Source organism: Notolabrus celidotus, chromosome 6 (genome assembly GCF_009762535.1).
Source record: "Notolabrus celidotus isolate fNotCel1 chromosome 6, fNotCel1.pri, whole genome shotgun sequence".
In the NCBI taxonomy this organism is placed as follows: Eukaryota; Metazoa; Chordata; class Actinopteri; order Labriformes; family Labridae; genus Notolabrus; species Notolabrus celidotus.
In genome coordinates this window covers 35,692,013-35,710,103 of record NC_048277.1, presented here as the reverse complement: position 1 = coordinate 35,710,103, position 18,091 = coordinate 35,692,013, and the positions used below count along the sequence as shown (strand labels likewise).

General features: G+C 43.5%; 1 protein-coding gene across 1 annotated transcript in view; it reads left to right on the top strand.

The window, feature by feature from the left end:
* The first annotated feature begins 657 nt into the window (after window positions 1-657).
* The window catches only part of LOC117814264 (pleckstrin homology domain-containing family A member 7-like), a 289,372-nt gene continuing 271,938 nt past the window's right edge, over window positions 658-18,091 (top strand). Inside the window, exons 1-3 of the mRNA XM_034685487.1 lie at window positions 658-740; window positions 876-952; window positions 1,108-1,165. Of these exons, the coding sequence (XP_034541378.1) occupies window positions 658-740; window positions 876-952; window positions 1,108-1,165 (218 nt within the window). The remainder of the gene's footprint in view (window positions 741-875; window positions 953-1,107; window positions 1,166-18,091) is intronic.

Sequence of the window (18,091 nt, the reverse complement as noted above, 5' to 3'; positions counted from 1 at the left end):
GTGTGTTACAGTAGAAAAGTTAACCTATGTAATTAGGGTTAAAATGCAAGAATTTGAAGAGGTGTGGGCACCCTTAATGGACTTTCTCAGGCAACAGTAGATTATACTTATCTGTAAGGCTATTGAGTGTGACAATTTTATTTTATTTTTCTTAATTCAATTGTATTATTATAATTTTTGTGTGTGTTTGTGTATATACAGTGAAGGCTGCTTGTATTTTATTTTGCAACTGGTGTGGTATGTGGTGATGTTTTCTGTATGTTCTTATTGAAAACCAACAAAAAATATTGTTAAAAAAAATTAAATATAAGTTCAAGAAAGAAAGAAACTAACATTAGTTAAAATATTTTGTTAAAACTCTTTATTAACTCTGATTAAATTAAAAATATTAGAGTTTCTGAAAAATGTTAAAAGTTTGTTATTAAAGAAATAAAAACTAAGGTTTAAAAATGAGTCTGGACTTAAAGTGGTCAGAGTCAGGGCTTGTCTGATATTATCTGAGTGATTGAGTGTGTTTCTAGTCCTTTTAACTTGAAGTGCTCGAATGTCCGTGCTTCTGAGGAGTCCCTGAAGGCAGCGCCGGCCCTAGCGGTGATCATTGCGCTCCCGGGAGACTCCATGGAGGGACTGAGATGAAATAGGACTTCAGACCGGATCATGGCGGCTCCTCTCGGGCGGGACAGCTTACCTGAGCACTGGTCTTACGGAGTCCGCGTGGACGGCAGAGTCTTCTTCATCAGGTGATCCACGCGCGCCTCACCGCACCGTGCTGTCTGCTAGTGTTTCCTTCCCGGTGGTGTAACAGGTGTTTTTCCTCCTGTGTGTGTGTGTGTGTGTGTGTGTGTATTTGTGTGTATGTGTGTGTGAGAGAGCAGCGATGAGACCCAGACTACCACCTGGCTCCATCCCCGCTCCGGTGAGCCGGTGAACTCCGGACACATGATCCGCTCAGGTAGCTCTGCAGGGCGGGGAGACTCTCTTTAAAAAGCCCTCATGTTTACTTCACTGTGTTTCTCTCCTGGCTGACAACTTCACTGCTGCATTCAAGGCTGAGCCCGGAGAGAAAAGTTTCAGGTGTCACTAACAGGTCTGTGTCTTTCTCCCCAGACCTACCCCGGGGATGGGAGGAGGGCTTCACGGACGAGGGGGCCAGCTTCTTCATAGAGTAAGTACCTGAAGACTTCTCACTCACTCACCTGCGCATTACTCCTCATGCTCCCTGCAGCTTAACATGGCTCCTGCCTCTAATTCCCTGGTACTAGCAGGTCTGGTTTCTGCAGGGACAGTATGTGGATTTAAGACTAGGACTTGCCTGCTGACCCTGTAATGACCTCACTGCTTTCAATGCCGCCGTGCATATTAAACAGAGGAGCCAGCTCCTTCATGTTGTGCCTGTAGGCATCAGGCTGCTGTGTTGAACTGTTGAATTCATGCAAAGTGTTTGTTTCCTTGTTCTGTTTGCACACTCCTGCTCATACTTTGCTTGGACTCCTCTTATTTACCCCTCATTTAAAGGTGCAGTGTGCAATATGTAGCAGCATTTAGCAGACCAGACTTTGTAAACATGGAACTTAATATTTGTACGTATGTTTAAATGAGTGTTTAATCACCTTTTATATATGAATAATGTTGTTTTTGTTAACTTAGAATGAGCTTTTTATCTACATGGGAGCGGGTCCCCTTCCATGGAGGCCGCCATATTGCACCATCATGTTACTACAGTTGCACAGAATGGACAAACTCATGACACACATTTATGTTTAATTTTTTAAAATATTTTTTAAATTATTTATGGACATTTTTGACAGCTGAAGAGAGATAGGAATTTGGGGGAGTAGAGAGTGGGGGAGGACATGCAGTAAATGGTTGAGGTTGGAATTGAACCTGCAACCTCTATGACGTGGACTATAGCCTCTGTATTTGGGGCAGGCGCTTAGACCGCTAGGCCAAAGGCGCCCCAGACATACACATTTATATTTTAAGTATGAAATCAATCAATCAATCAATCAATCTTTATTTGTATAGCGCCAAATCACAACAAACGTTATCTCAAGACGCTTTTACAAACATAGGAGGTCTAGACCACTCTATGTCAAATTATGAACAGAGACCCAACTTCAAGACAGGGTAAGACTCAGTCTGACCCCACCTTAATCCATCATGAGCATTGCACATCGCAGTATTTAGCTAGTTACAGTGGCGAGGAAAAACTTCCTTTTAACAGGCAGAAACCTCAGGCAGAACCAGACTCATGTTAGACAGCCATCATGCCTCGACCGAGTTTGGTCTGGAAAGACAGATAGAGGGGAGTAAGAGAGAGAAGTGATAGTGATGAGACGAGTCCGTATCAGCTGGAGTCCAGATCGTCCGCAGCAGGAGGACGTCTACGGCAGCTCAGAGGAATCTACGAGACAAGGGAGCTCAGGGACTCCAGAAAGGTCTATGGTTAGTAACTTTAATGGGACAGGAAGAGTTAAAGTAAGTGATGAGGGGGTTGGGGGGAAGGGGGTGAGCTAGGATCCCAGTGTGTCAGTGTGCCAGTTCTTTTCTGTTTTGTTATTTCATTTTAATTATGTTTTTTGTGCTTGTCTGAATGTTTCCAATGCTTTTAATGTTTCAATGTAAAGCACATTGAGTTGCCCTCGTGTATGAAATGCGCTATACAAATAAAGCTGCCTCGCCTTGCCTTGCCTAAAGAGGAGGGACTTTCCTGTCACACTTCCAGAGTTTCTCCCTCTTTGTAATCAATGAAACATCTGATCGTCGTCTGTGGATTCTGTCGCCTCAGTGTTGTGTCGCGCTCTGACTCACGTTAAGTTACCGTGTGTGAGAAAACAAAATGACCACAACACAAAGAAAGCCCTCGCTCTTTCACCTTGATGCATTATAACCGGTGAATGACTGCTTACCTCTTTTGTACCTGCAGTTGGAGTAACGTCAGTGAGTGCAGTGTCATTCCTTCCTGCTGTCTGTTCTTTTGTCTGAAACAATTAGAAGAGCAGTTGGCAGAATGTGGATTCCAGTCATAGATGAGCGGGAGGGACCGGTGTGTTTGGCAGTGCAGAACAAATGTTAACCACATGTAGGAGTTTGAATTTGAAGTTTTTGACTTAGGGCTTGACTTTGAACTTTAAAGCCTGAAGTTGTGTCTCACAGAGGAGGTGCAATGGAGCTAAATTATAAGTGGAATGCGTGCTCAAGGTTGACTGTAGCTGCATGAGAAATTGGGATGGTGAAAACAGGCTCTTGACTAAGTTAACAGCTGACTCTTTGGAGTGTATTTTTTGCTTTAAGTGAAAGGAAAGCTGAAGAAGGACAGGGAGAGAGTGAGGGAGCAAGGGGCTGAGGCCGGGAGCTGAGTCAGCAGCCTTGGTGTTCAGGACTATCGCCCCTGTAAACAAGTTGTGGGCTGTTACAGCAGAGACACTGGCGCCTCTCTTTAGAGTAGGGATGAGTCATGAGTTTCAAGTATTCAAATATTTGTTAATTTATGAAAATGGAAAAGTTAATGCGGCTAATATCTCATCTTTGAAATGTATGTTTTCGTAATTTTTACCACGCCCTGGCTGTAAAGCAGTACGACCGGCACACAGTGGCTTTAGCCCATCTGACAGCTGTTTGCTGCCAATTAACAACAAAAGAAGAAGAAAGCATTAATGCCAGGTACCAATAAAATAAAACAGGTGTGGTCTATGAGACAAAGAAGCAGAGAAAACCCCCACAGACTTTGTCAGCTGTCCAAAAGTTCTTGTGAGGAGCTTCTTTAAAAAGAAACAAACCTGAGGTTGTGCAAACTTTGCTGGGTCAAATTAGCAAAACATGAGTGTGCAACTATTTACAATTTTCAATCTTTTATTTATACAGCACCAAATCACAACAAATGTTATCTCAAGACCCTTTACAAACAGAGCAGGTCTAGACCATACTCTTTCTGGAGTCCCTGAGCTCCCTTGTCCCGTAGGTTTGCTCTGACCTCCTGCTGTGGACGTGCCAGACTCCAGCTGCTACAACTACTACTATCCGTCTCTCCACTATCATCTCTCTCTCTCTTCATCTCCCTCTATCCCTCTCTCCAACACGGTCTCAGCAGATGTGTGTCTAACATGAGTCTGGTCCTGCTGGAGGTTTCTGCCTGTTAAAGGAAGTTTGTCCTTGCCACTGTAACTTGCTAAATGCTGCAAAGTGCTCTGCTCATGGTGGATTGAGATGAGATCAGACTGAGTCCTGTCTGTAAGATGGGACTGGATCTGATCCGGTCTTGATGTTGGGTCTTTGTTAATAATATGACATTGGCAGTGGCAAGGACAAACTTCCTTTAACAGGCAGAAACCTCCAGCAAGACCAGACATCTGCTGAGATTGTGTTGGAGAGAGGGATAGAGGGAGATGAAGAGAGAGAGAGATGATAGTGGTGAGATGATAGTATCTCCCTACGGGACAAGGGAGCTCAGGGACTCCAGAAAGGTCCATGTTTAGTAACTTTAATGGGACAGAATTCACTTTTCTGACCTAAACTACACGTGAAATAGAGGATACACGTTTGTTGTTGATAGGACATCATGTGATCAGTATTCAGCAGATCTAAACTAATAAATAGAATTTAAAAAGGTTTGTTAAACGTCTCTGTGTCTGATAAACACAGGGAAAGAAAAAAGCTCCTAGTTTGTTGTTTTTTTGTGCATGTTTGGACTCAGTGGAGCCTCCACAGACCCCGCCGGTGTTCATGATTCTTTCATTGCGTGGGTTTGTTTGTAGAACCCCTTGATAGATAATTGATTTCTCCAGTTGTTGAATATTCATAATCAGGCCGCTCATCTTCTTCTGAAGCCTCTCTAAGACGTAGAACTTTTCAGCCGCCTCGTTCGGTCGTCAGTCGGTCATCAGATTTAGTGTATTACGACTCTCGCTCTGGGATTTAAAATGCCATTGCCGATAACAGAGGTCAAAGGTCATCCCTGTTGCTGTTGACGGTATCTGCGAAGGGGGGGAAAAGCTGTTTTGCATTACTGCTGATGGAATCCAGCCTCAGCGCTAATATCTTGTTGTGTTAGGCGTTAATTAAAATCCATCTGAGCAGGAAGTGAGTCAGATAATGTGTCTCTCTGAAAAAGGAAGACACTCGAAACTGGTGATTATTATGATGCTTTTAAAGGAAACCATCAGTTTGCTGCAAAGTGTCTCCTGTTTCGCCTTAAACTCAAACATGTTTGTTGCTTTAATTGGCTGTCAGGCTGTTCACAAGCTGTCCAAAGCTTTGAGGCATCCAAACATGTCAAACTACTCAGACTGCAAAGCCACAGGTGATTATCTTATGATACAAATCCACATATCAGAGTGGAGTCCATCAGGTTACGTGTTTTAAAAATGTTGTGGCTCTGTTTGTCATTTCATCATTTCTCAGGACTGTGTGGGTGTGGCCGCTAACTCTTTGATGGACAGGTCAAGAGAGAGTTCACAGCCTGCATGTTTGAGCCGTCTGACTCTGAATCTAAAGACATCAAAACTCTAGAATCTGAAAATGATTCATTTCAAATGGTCTCTGAGTGCTGAGTCACAAAATACTTCAGAATCAGGACTTCTATCATTTATTAGTTTTATCACTCCGTAGTCTCCGGGGCATCAGGACCATGGGACGCCTGGAGCAGAGGAGGCTGAAGTGTAGTATGTTCACGCAGAGGAGCTCGGCTCCGGGTGTCAGACGGAGCTGTTTGTCTAAAATCTGAGCTGTTTGAGGAAAGTTAGTGATCCGGTCCTGAGGAAAGTTAGTGAACCGGTCTCTGGGAAAGTTAGTGAACCGGTCTCTGGGAAAGTTAGTGAACCAGTCCTGGGGAAAGTTAGTCAACCGGTCCTGAGGAAAGTTAGGGAACAGGTCCTGGGGAAAGTTAGTGAACCGGTCCTAGGGAAAGTTAGTGAACCGGTCCTGGGGAAAGTTAGTGGACCGGTCCTGGGTAAAGTTAGTGGAGCAGTCCTGGAGAAAGTTAGTGAACCGGTCCTGGGGAAAGTTAGTGAACCGGTCCTGGGGAAAGTTAGTGAACCGGTCCTGGGTAAAGTTAGTGGAGCAGTCCTGGAGAAAGTTAGTGGAGCAGTCCTGGAGAAAGTTAGACTTTCTTAAAAAGAATATTCTACAATTCATAAAAAGTTCTGAAATGACTGGAGGCGGTTGGTTTCATAAGCAGATAAAAACTCCTCACAGGAGCTCTAAAAGACAGTCCTGGTGGTTGCAGGTGCTTTATAACTTCAGGTGTGAACAGATCGCTTTAATGCTCTGCAGGAACCGACCTCTCCTTCCCCTCGCTCGACTGGGATATTCATCTCTCTCTCCAAACTTTTAATTGGCACATGAACGGTGTTTCTTCAACAGAAATAACAAGGCGAAGTAATAACAACCTTGAAGTCTAATATCCTTTCCACATCGGAGGGGGGCTTTTTGTCTGGAGGCCATGTTTATGTAAGCGCCCCCCCTCAGGGCTCCTGCGCTGTCTGTTCCTGAGCCTCTTCTATCCCAAAAATGTTTTTCATGTTTTTATTACAAGCAAAAGAACAACACCGCTCCCCGCTGTGTGTCTCTGTGTTTTTCATTGTCCTCAGACTCTCGCAGAGTTCTTGGCATCGGGAGAGGAGAAAGCTCATTTCTTCCCTCGCTCTTAAACAGGACGGGATCTGCTCACGATGTCCGACTGGAAAGACTCTCAGATGCTTTTTGTCATTTCTAAAGGAGCCGAGAGAACGATCGAGCACCAAAACAAACCCAGCTCATCCAAGTCTGAGGCTCTGAAAAAGAACTGAGCCTCTTATATAAGATGAATATTTTGGTGCTGAAAGTGAAGATGACCACTTGATGGAGCTTCAATCTTCTTGTCAGAGCTGAGACTGATGTCTCCTTTCATTCCCTGTTCATCTGAGGACTCAGTTTCCTCGTGGCTTTACATTATTGATGGATTACTGACACTCTGTTGATCATTTCATCTTTCTCACTCTCTTCTCTGAAATAGAGGAACCCACTGCTCTTTCTCTTGAAGCAATAAACTCTGAATATTGACACAAGGTCAGTCCAGATCGTAGGATTATAAGAAGATATTGATGCACGTCAGTATCAGAATATTATCTCCAGTGTTACTGAACTGATTCTGAAAAACACGGTCAAGATTTATATTTTTGAACATTTTGAATAGACTCAGCCAACACAATACAATACAAAGCAACAATAAAGACATTAGAATGAGGGGCAGATCTTGTGCAAGAATATTTCATAATATGTATAAATATAAAAAAGAAGAAAGTCCATACTTTGAAAGTAATGATAAATAAATACATACAAATAATTAAAAATGAATAAATAAATACATACAAAATTAAAAATAAAAATTAATAGATAAATTCATTAGAAAATATATAATTAAATATACAGGCCTACAAAATTATAAATTAAAAATGAATAAATACATACATACAAAATAGAAAATAAAAAATGAATAGATAGATAAAAACAGAAACTAAGTAAATATATAAAAAATGAAAAAAATGAAAAGAATACATAAATATATACAAAATTAAAAATGAGTAAATAAATACATACAAAATACAAAATTACAAAATAAACTTAGAATTAATAAAAAAAATGATTTTATAAAAAATAATTATAATAATTAAATACATACAATAAACTTTAAAGAAAAATTTGTAAACAAAAAAATTAAATAATGTCTTGTATATCAACTGTCTAGATTTTTAATAAATAGTTAAAATGAAGAAGTTACATTTTTTAATGATTTATTTAAATGCGTGGCACATGAAAAAAAGAACTGATGTTGGATATCAATGAGACTGTGCACACAAATACAGATCCCAATGTTGTAATATTAATGAAAAAATAAAGTTTTTCATTCAGACATTTTCCTTGAATTAAAATTTTAAAATTTTCATAAATTGTCTTGGTTTCTGTGTCGCAATATTTTGCAACACACCACACCACAACTCAACTCAACTTTATTTATAAAGCACCTTCTATACATTCAAGCATTCAGCCCAAAGTGCTTCACTAAATAACAGAGACAGAAAACAACAGAAATGGTAAAATAATGAAATAAATAATCATTAAAAAATACTAAAAATAATATAAAATCAATACAGTGAAATTAATAAAATATGTAAGAGGAGAAAGAAAAAATAAAAATCAGTTAAACTTATAAAGAAAGAAAAATACAAGAAATAAATAGATTATTAAATAATGTTGCTAAAACAATGATTAAAATAATAATAATAAAAATAATAATAATAATGCAACACCATCCTGGCCTGAAAGTCGTCCTCTTCAGTTAATGCTCATGATTCAACAGAGAGCACTGCAGCATGTTCAAGTCCAGAATCATCTCTCTGCTCTGCTGAAAACAAACACCAGACTTTCTTTGAAAGAGCCCACCATGGACAGACTCCCAATTACACATCAGATCACACAGATCAGACAGAATAATTAATGATAAATATATTTTAAGAAACATAATACAGACAGAAATCTTTGCTCCACATCGACCACAACACGACTTTAAGTGGTAACTCTGTCTGCAGGTTACAGCACAACAAAGTCAGACATGGAGATAAACATCAAACACATCATATAGCGTGTATACACAGAGGGTAAAAGCTTAAAAATCAAGATATGTTATCTACATGAACAACAAATCAACTTTTTGGGGGGGTTTGTGAGACTCTCATAGCGAATTGTGAGATAAATTCAAATAAAAACAAATATTAAATCATATAAAGTTTCATATTTTAAGTTATTTTTGGAAAGAAACAATAAATGTGTGTGCACATTGGTCGGCTAACTTTCTGCAGACCACTCACAAACATGAGGAGTTTTGTTCCTTTGCTGCAGTGTGTTGCATTTCTTTCTGCTGAATAATCTGAATCTATCTCAGTTTATATTTAAGTGTCATCATCATGGAGGTCTATAATGTTCTCTGATGACTCCGTGTCTCTCTGTTAAACCTGTATGACTGTGAGTCTCAGGTGTTGATGAGCTCACTGTATCAGCAGCAGCTCCAGCAAACACTGTTTGTTCCCCTCTGGCTGTTTTCTTGTTATGTCTTCCCGTCCCTCCTCGACAGTCACACTCAGTCGTTCCCTGCCTGGGCGTGCTCCGACAGCCCCCTCTCACGTCCCCCCCGTGGACAAGTGGGACGTAAGTATGAGTTTGTCTGACGACTTCCACCTCCGCTCTCTCACATACCTCTCCTCTGAACTGTTTATCAGCGTGTGTTCGACGTCTGTTTGTCTAACTTTCCCTCTGTTTGTCCTCCATCATGTGTTTGCTCACACTCAAACCTACGTACATGCAAACAGACATGATGTGTCACATGATGTGTCACTCTCTCTCTCCTGTGAGGGGCCTTCAGAGGGTCCTCCTCCTCCCTCCTCCTCCTCCTCCTCCTCCTCCTCCTCCTCCTCCTCCTCCTCCTCCTCCTCCTCCCTATCCTGCAGCTTCTCCCAGCAGGGGGCTCCTGCTGCAGGGAGCAGAGCCAAGGAGGGATCAGCCCTCTGCATGACCGGGTTCACTTCAGGGGATTTAATGCGAGCAGAGAGTAGAGAGGGAGAGAGGAACGTGAGAAAGCTGAGAGTGAGAGGTGTCAGGGGTCTGTTGTTGGTAAAGACAGCCGGATCAGTCCTGTCCTGACTCATTACTCTCTAATCTGAGAGGTGTGAGAGACTCAGTCACCATCCTGCTGAACCTCTGACTGAGTACTTCTTTCCACTTCCAGTGCTTTATTCCACTTTGTTGGTGATCTGCAAACATTTGAAGGCAAGTGCACCAAATAAATCTGGCGCCTCTAATCAGGGATGCAGCAATTAATCAACATCCTCACTATCTCTGCAGCTTTGGAACGTCAACACTGGAACAAAAGGGCCGCCTCCAGATTAGCACCATGAACCAAATGTGCAGGCGTTTGAAGAGAGAGAGCATGTTGGACGTCTCTCTTTAAAACATCAACTGTGACGTTCAACACAGCAGTTTGAAGACGGAGCCACGCTGTGTGATTGCTTCTGTTTTACATTTTCAGTCTCTGAAAACCTTTTTTATTGTTTTAACACAAAATTGACCTGACTTGATATCTTAAGATCTTTAATAGGTGAGGTGTTGTTTCCTGTTTTGGCATTTAGCCTGTCACACCTCCTCTGGTACCATGTGGCCCTCACTGTAATCACTCTCTTCCTCTCTTATTCTCCTCTATCCCTCTCTCAAACACGGTCTCAGCAGATGTGTGTCTAACATGAGTCTGGTCCTGCTGGAGGTTTCTGCCTGTTAAAGGAAGTTTGTCCTTGTCACTGTAACTTGCTAAATGCTGCAATACACAAGTTCTTAGTTATGCTGCTATAGGCTTAGACTGACACACTGGGATCCTGTCTGTCCCTCTCTCTCCAATCTCTGCCTGTCTCTTACTTTAACTCTTCCTGTCCCATTAAAGTTACCAACCATAGACCTACTGGAGTCCCTGAGCTCCCTTGTCCCGTAGGTTTCTCTGGATCTCTGCTGAGGACGGCATGCTGCCGTGGATTACCAGACTCCAGCTGCTACAACTACTACTATCCGTCTCACCACTATCATCTCTCTCTCTCTTCATCTCCCTCTATCCCTCTCTCCAACACGGTCTCAGCAGATGTGTGTCTAACATGAGTCTGGTCCTGCTGGAGGTTTCTGCCTGTTAAAGGAAGTTTGTCCTTGCCACTGTAACTTGCTAAATGCTGCAAAGTGCTCTGCTCATGGTGGATTAGGATGAGATCAGACTGAGGGATGTGACAGTCAACACAGCAGCAGGCACAGGAATGTTGCAAAAACTGAGCAGGGGCGATGCTGATGGTGTGTTCTGTCCACCGGTCATCAGTCCCCTGATCTGGCTCAAGAGTGGATCACTCACTGGACCATTGAGACCAGAATTACCATGACAGTAATCTCTGTGACTTCTGCCATGCCTCTTGTTTACATCCTGCAAATCCGGAAGTTGCATACAGCCTCAACTCTCCGGTGTGCCCTCTAGAGGTATCCTCCAGTAAGACACCTAGTGCACAGTCGAGTATATTTACAATCATGCCCGTGAGGCCTTCATGGACGCAAGCTTAAATATCAGCCTTAGGTGTTTGCTGTCATGGGCTGCTCTTCCCAGGGATGGTTAGCTCAATGATGAGGACCTTCTTTCCACAGCAGACCACATGGCGATGTCTTGCGAAAGGGTCATCAATGTGATCTCTCTTGGGAAGGCCAGCTGCTTTCTGAAGTCCGGCAACATCTGCCAGTCTTTATCAGGTCTGAGTATGCTGAGGAGAGGACCTCGAAATACCCTGAGCTGTCCCTGAAAAGTGGACCATCGTTTTGTTGATGAAATGAATCTTAGTGACCAAGTTTTCACAGACGGTTTTTCCATCAAAAATGATCTTTGACAGATAAAAAAGGGGATCAGGTTTCTTCCATTTCTTTATATTTACTCATCATTAAGTAGAATATTTACACAGAGAGCTGAGAGTGGGCTGCAGAGGTGCTGAGTGACTCAGGGCTTTTCAGCATGCAGAGGTGATCACGTCTCTGCAGAAAGCTGACTCTGCAGTGATTTGAACTCTGCATGATTGTCAGAGTAAGGACAATGATAGTATCACCAAGCCGTGACAAAGAGGCTTATCTTAAAGCAGCTTACAATAACGTCAGGAGTACAACCTCAGAGACTCAGACCTTCACAGCTCTGTGTTTACACTGAGACCACCAGGGATCACTGCACCTCGTCCAGTCCTGTTGAGTTTTTCCCAGTAACAACTCTGTTAAAGCTTTCAAGGCTCGCTGAGCAGGCGGGCTTCTTCTCTGCAGAGAGAGGACTCATAATGACACAAATCCAGCCCTTCAAAGTGCTCGGCATGAATGTCGTGTTGCTTCAAAACATTTCCATTTCCCCGGTTTTGAAAAAGAACCGCAGCAGCTGATTCTTTCTGAATGAAGAGCAGAGCAACCTTGAAAACCATGTCATAAACCTCAGCTGCAAACCAAGAGGAAGAAAGAAAGGATGAGTCAGAGCAGAAAATATTCCTGCGTCCCCGGATATGAGCTGGCCAGCTGTTTTCATTTCTCAAATCTTGATTTTGAAAGAGAGGTGTGTGTGGTCCCCAGGTGAACACGGCTCAGAATGGAGCTAAATATAGCCTCTGTGTGCAGAGACGGCCACGCTGCCTCACAGTGAATCCACCTGAATGGATGCTTTCAGGTTGTTTGCTCACACAGAAAAGACATCTTCATGCAGCACTTCTGCTCAGAAAAAGCAAGCTCTGTCCCCTCATGCAGGACGCTCTCTGCGAGGCTGCTGATAAAACTGATGGATCATATTAAAGGCGGGAGGACACAGGGTTGGTTTGTGCTCGCCGTCTATCGCTCTTTGTCCTGCAGGGAAAAAAAGAGGCTTTGTTTTGTCATCGCTAAACCAAAGAACCAACAGTTCCCTGGCAGACAAATAAAGGCTGGAGGAGAAAGCTTGGTCAACAATAGCTTTTCTGTTGTTTTCATTGGTCGAAGGTACTAACCGGTTTCTGTGTTTGCTTTTTAAAACAGCAGGAAAGTTAAAGATTATTTCCTGTTAAAGTCAGCCCAAGGACAGCATTTACACCCAGCGTTTTCTTATCTGCCTGTTTTCCTCACGTAATGATGTTCCCTCAGGATATTTGCTCTCAACACCTGCTGCTGCTCTGCTTCAGCAACATTTACCAGAAATACTTTCAGTGTTTTAAACACACATTTGGCCCTTTGACTGTCTCTCAGTCGACTTTAGATTATGAGGGTAAATCAGTAACTTCTATAGAGGTGAATCATTCCCAGACTTTGCTCTTCTTCCTTTAATTCAAACATCCCAGAGCTTTATATTCTACTGCATGCTTATGAAAGTCATAAAATATTCATCTTTTCACAGATTAGATTTGAGTTGAGATAGAGTTTGAAGGATTTAATATTCACCTGTTGTTCAGCTGAATGTGAGGGATGCATACTGGGTCTCACTTTTCAGGCTTCTCCTGAAAACATGTGCACATTTTTAAAGCTGTGTTGTTGGATGTGAAACAGTGCAAGAGCAACAAAACAGCAGGCTGTAAACTTTTCAGATCAGAACTTTGAGTGACCCTTCAGCGCTCACTCAGCGCTCAGTGTTTACAAGCTTTTAACTGACAGCAGGATCGTCTGCAGAAGTCTCCTCCTCTCTAACAAACAAACTAACCAGGGGCCTCGTGTTTAACTGATCAGTTAGAGCGTGAGGGCAAAGGCTCGGTTCTCGTTATGGACTAAGTGACTAAAATCCTTCATCCTGTCAAATCATGTCATAAAAAACATGATTAAGTCAGGACAACTCTAAAATAAGTTATTATTTGCATGCAGTACGTTGTATTTTGTGGTATGGTTCTGTTCTTGTAGTTCCCTGCCCTTCCATGGGCCTCTGTGGAATGGCAACTCCTGGGGTGGGAAGAGCACACCTCCCCTCTCTTTTATGTGCATTGGTGAAAAGCCAAGGCAGGGAGAGAATCAGCAAAGACCTGCGGGTATGGAACAGAGCGGTCTTCATTGAACATGCTCATGTTGAATGCCAAAGCCTGTGGTTGGGAGAGCACATCTCCCCTCTCTTTCATGTGCTGACATGAAAAGCTACGGCAGAGAGGGCAGCAAAAACCCCCAGGGTGCAGAACACAGCGGGCATCAGTGAATGTTCCTACGTGGAATGTGAAAGCCTGTGGTGAGGAGAGCGCACCTCCACTCTCTGCCATGTGCGTACATGAAATCCAAGGCAGGGAGAGCAGCAGCAAATACCCCTGGGGTACAGAGTAGAGCAGGCATCAGTGAATGTGCCTACGTGGAATGCCAAACCCTGATGTGGGGAGAGCACACGTCCCCCTGTTTTATATGCATACATGAAAAGCCAAGGCAGGGAGAGCAGCATCAAATACCCCAGGATACATAGCAGGCATCAGTGTTTGTACTAATGTGGAATGCCAAAGCCTGAGGTAGGAAGAGCACCACTCCACTGTCTATCAGTGCATACATGAAAAGCCAAGGCGGGTAGAGCAGCAGCAAAGACCCCAGGATACAGAACAGAGCAGGCATAAGAGAACGTGCCTACGTGGAATGCCAAAGCCTGAGGTAGGAAGAGCACACCTCCACTCTCTTTCATGGCCATACATGAAAAGCCAATGCAGGGAGAGCAGCATCAAAGACCCCTGGATACAGAGCAGAACAGGCATCAGTGTTCGTGCCAATGTGGAATGCCACAGCCTGAGGTAGGAAGAGCACGACTCCCCTGTTTTCAGTGCATACATGAAAAGCTAAGGCTTGTAGAGCAGCAGCAAAGACCCCAGGGTACAGAACAGAGCAGCATCAGTGAACATGCCTACGTGGAATGCCAAAGCATGAGGTCAGGAGAGCATTCCCCTTACTCTCTTTCATGGCCATACATGAAAAGCCAAGGCGGGTAGAGCAGCAGCAAAGACCCCAGGGTACAGAACAGAGAAGGCATAAGAGAACGTGCCTATGTGGATTGCCAAAGCCTGAGGTTGGGAGAGCACACCTCCACTCTCTTTCATGTCCATATATGAAAAGCCAAAGCAGGGAGAGCAGCAGCAGAGACCCCCGGGGTACAAAACAGAGCTGGCATCGGTGAATGTGACTACGTGGAATGCCAAAGCCTGAGGTAGGGAGAGCACACCTCCACTCTCTTTTATTGCCGTACATGAAAAGCCAGGTCAGGGAGAGCAGCAGCAAAGACCCCCTGGGTATAGCGACAATACATATGACAATTGTAAAACCAGACACAGCAGAAAGGAGGAGCTCGGGTGGAGGTGGGTTGGAGAGGAAGCAGCAAGAGAAGTGTCTAAAGAAAACTTTGGTCATAGTAAAGATGAAGATGAGATGTGTTCAGGGTCGTATGGTGTAAGGTTTGGAGGCGAAATTTAAAAAAGGAAAGAATAGTTGAAGCTTGGCGCTGAGTCCTCTGGATCCAACAGAGTATGTACTTCCACAGAACCCTCCGTGGTGTATTGATGTTATGAAAGCCCGGTTGTGGTTTGGCTCGCTGTAATAGTTTCACCACTCTTTGTTCTGCGTGAAGCCAGGAGAATAAGCCCACTCTGCAGGAATGCCGGGGTGAATATGAGATGTTTGTTTGCCTCTGAAGGTGAGAAATGTAGAAGCTTTTGAAAAGACAAAGAGCTTTTCTTTTCTGCGGTGAGCGACTTTGGAAATAAGATTAGCACATTTTCATCAAGCCCTCTGAGAGATATCATCTGCTGAGGCAGCCTCTCTCTCCTCTTTTTACTCTCTCACTCTGTTTTTTGGTCCGTCGTGTTCCTTTGTTCTTCCTCTGTTGTACCTTCACCTCCAGACCTCATTTATTCTCCTCTTCCTCTCGGAGAGGTCGAGAGAGGTCAGACCAGCGGAGAGTTCCTCCTCCAATCATGATTGCAGTTTCAACACTTGAGGTGAAATGTTTTGATTTCAGTGCTCAGGAGGTTAGCTGATTATTCATTCATCAGGAAATTAATTTCAACTTTGTTTATCGTTGAAGTCATCCATCAAGCCGAAACATCAGAAATCCTCTGGTGTTTTATTATTTTTCTTCAGTTTATGTAACTTCAACTTTATATTTTTAGATTTTGGGCTTATAGTTCGGCACTTTCCAAAAGAGCAGGTCCTCTTACATCAGAGGTGCAGCATGAGTCCAGCAAGACCATCGGCAAGATGAGAGAGCCCTATTTTGACTGGTAGAAACTTAAAGCTGAATAAAATATGGATTTAGTTTCTGTGATGTCATCGATTGGTTTCTGAATGATGACTCAACCTCACTTTAAGTCCGTCTAGACTCAGATCCACTGCAGGCTCCGTGCTCTCTGGTCCATCAACACCCACTGGTTGCGTTTTCATAAAGCAGCTTGAAGCAGGACCACCGGACAGCTGGAGTCATGTGACCGAGGTTCCCCCACATTAATCACTGAATCAAGGATTCTCCTCCTCCTCCTCTTCTCATCCATGTTGTCTTTCTGGTCCTCTGAAAACCTCTGACCTGTTGACTCCAGGCCTGGCTCCGCTCATCATGACTTTGGTTTGTTGTTGTAGTTAAGTGAAATACGATCTGGTGATAACACAGAGTGTTTTATTCTGAAAATCAACCGGATGTTTTCATTTTGTTTTGGTGAAACCTGACTTCCTGTCCCGCTCCGTCTGCTCTGTTGAGATTGATGCGTCGTGCTCCGGCATCCGGCAGAAATAGAAGTCTTGTGTATCTGATACGCAACCGAGCGGATCCAGTGGAAGTTAACACATTGACTAGAATAGAGACAGACCGGACGCTGTAATGGTAAAATCGGTTCCTTTGTGGTCAACTGCCCGAAACGCCCCATCTCTTGTCCCCTCATCAAGATACCAGGTCCCATTGTGTTTTAAAGGTGACATATCACGCTTTTTTCATCAACATATATTTTGGTCTAAGAGGTCCCCAAAACATGTCTTTAAAGTTTATGCTCAAAAAAACACTTTGAAATCAGATTTTGGTCTGCCTGAAAAACCCTCTTCTTCAGCCCTGCTCAGAACAGTCTGTTTTCTCTCTGACCACGCCCCCTCAGGAAGTGGATGTGGCCTCGGCTGTCCAGCACGTTGATCTAATGTTTACATGTTGGCTGAATATACACGGCTGCTCACAGACCTGCGTTACTTCAACCCTCTGAGTCTGATCCAGGATCTGATCCTGACGGAGAGGCGCCTGCAGCAGGACCTTTCTGAACCATTGGTCACAGATTTAGTGTTTCTTGTTGTTTTATTTGTCAGTATGTCGACGTGTGTCTTGGTACACAGCTACGAAGATGTAGCTATGTGGCTATGCTAACTAGCGCTAGCACTTATCCATGATAAATAAAAATCATCCACTAGATCTTCAAATCTGCAGACGTGGGGAGTAAAACCGACCTTTGTGTTTATTAAGACAGCCTACAACTAGCATGCCTCCCTCCTAAGCTCCTTGTTAGCACACATGTGTGCAGGGAATGAAAAACGGAGGAGGGGTTGAGTTGTATTTTATACAGTCTATGTGCTGAACAAGCTCCGAGCTCTGACTTCCTGTTACAGACCGGATATTGTTGTTACGTAACAAAAACACGGAAGTCTGAAACGGCTCGTTTCACACACATTTACAGAAAGGTGGAGAAATCAGAACAGGGGCAGAATGGAATCTTTTTCATTCTCGGGGGGTTTGTAGACAGGGACACATATTTCAGGTAGAGAACCATTAAAAAGTCCATTTTGCATGATATGTCACCTTTAAATTGTGATGTCTAGACCCTGAAACCTCCTTGATGAATACACAATCCCATCCTGGTGCAGATACCTACAACAGACAAAGGGTGTGAAACACACCTTGGGGGCGGTTCTCAGGTATAAATGTTCAAGCTTTCCCCATGTTCGAGGTCTTTCTTCATTCCAACCGCTCGGGTGTTGACTGACCTTTTCCTTGCAAAGAAAATAAAACCTTGTCGGCCGGCAGAAGTCTCTATTTCATTACTCACAAGTAACGGGAAGTAACGGCAAAAACTGCCACAACAACACGGATCTGGTGGAATTTGGCAGTGGAACATCCATACACGGCCACATCAGCCTGCCACCTCCTCCTCATGCTGGTCACCAGCCTGGTCACATTTTGCTGTGGTATGGCGTCCCATTCTTCATCAAGGAGTTGTTGAAGGTCAACCAGGGTGGAAGTGTTGGTCACTCTAGCATGTACGGCTTGTCCAAGCTGATTCCACCAGTGATCAATCGGGTTGAGGTCTCAACTTATGGCAGGCCTTTCCATCCTCTCCACTCCCAAATCCTGGAGGTAGTCTGTGATGATCCTGGCTCTGTGGGGGGGGGGGGTGGAGTTAGGTCAAAATCAGGACTTGCACAAACCTATCAGATCTGATGCTGTGACCGATCAGACATGGACTTTGCACATCAGACTTTGATTATCTTAACAGTTTTACTCCGTGTACAAATAAATGAATGAGCGACTTACCCAAACCAGCATGGTGCTGCTGTAAAAACTGGCCTTTTAACATGG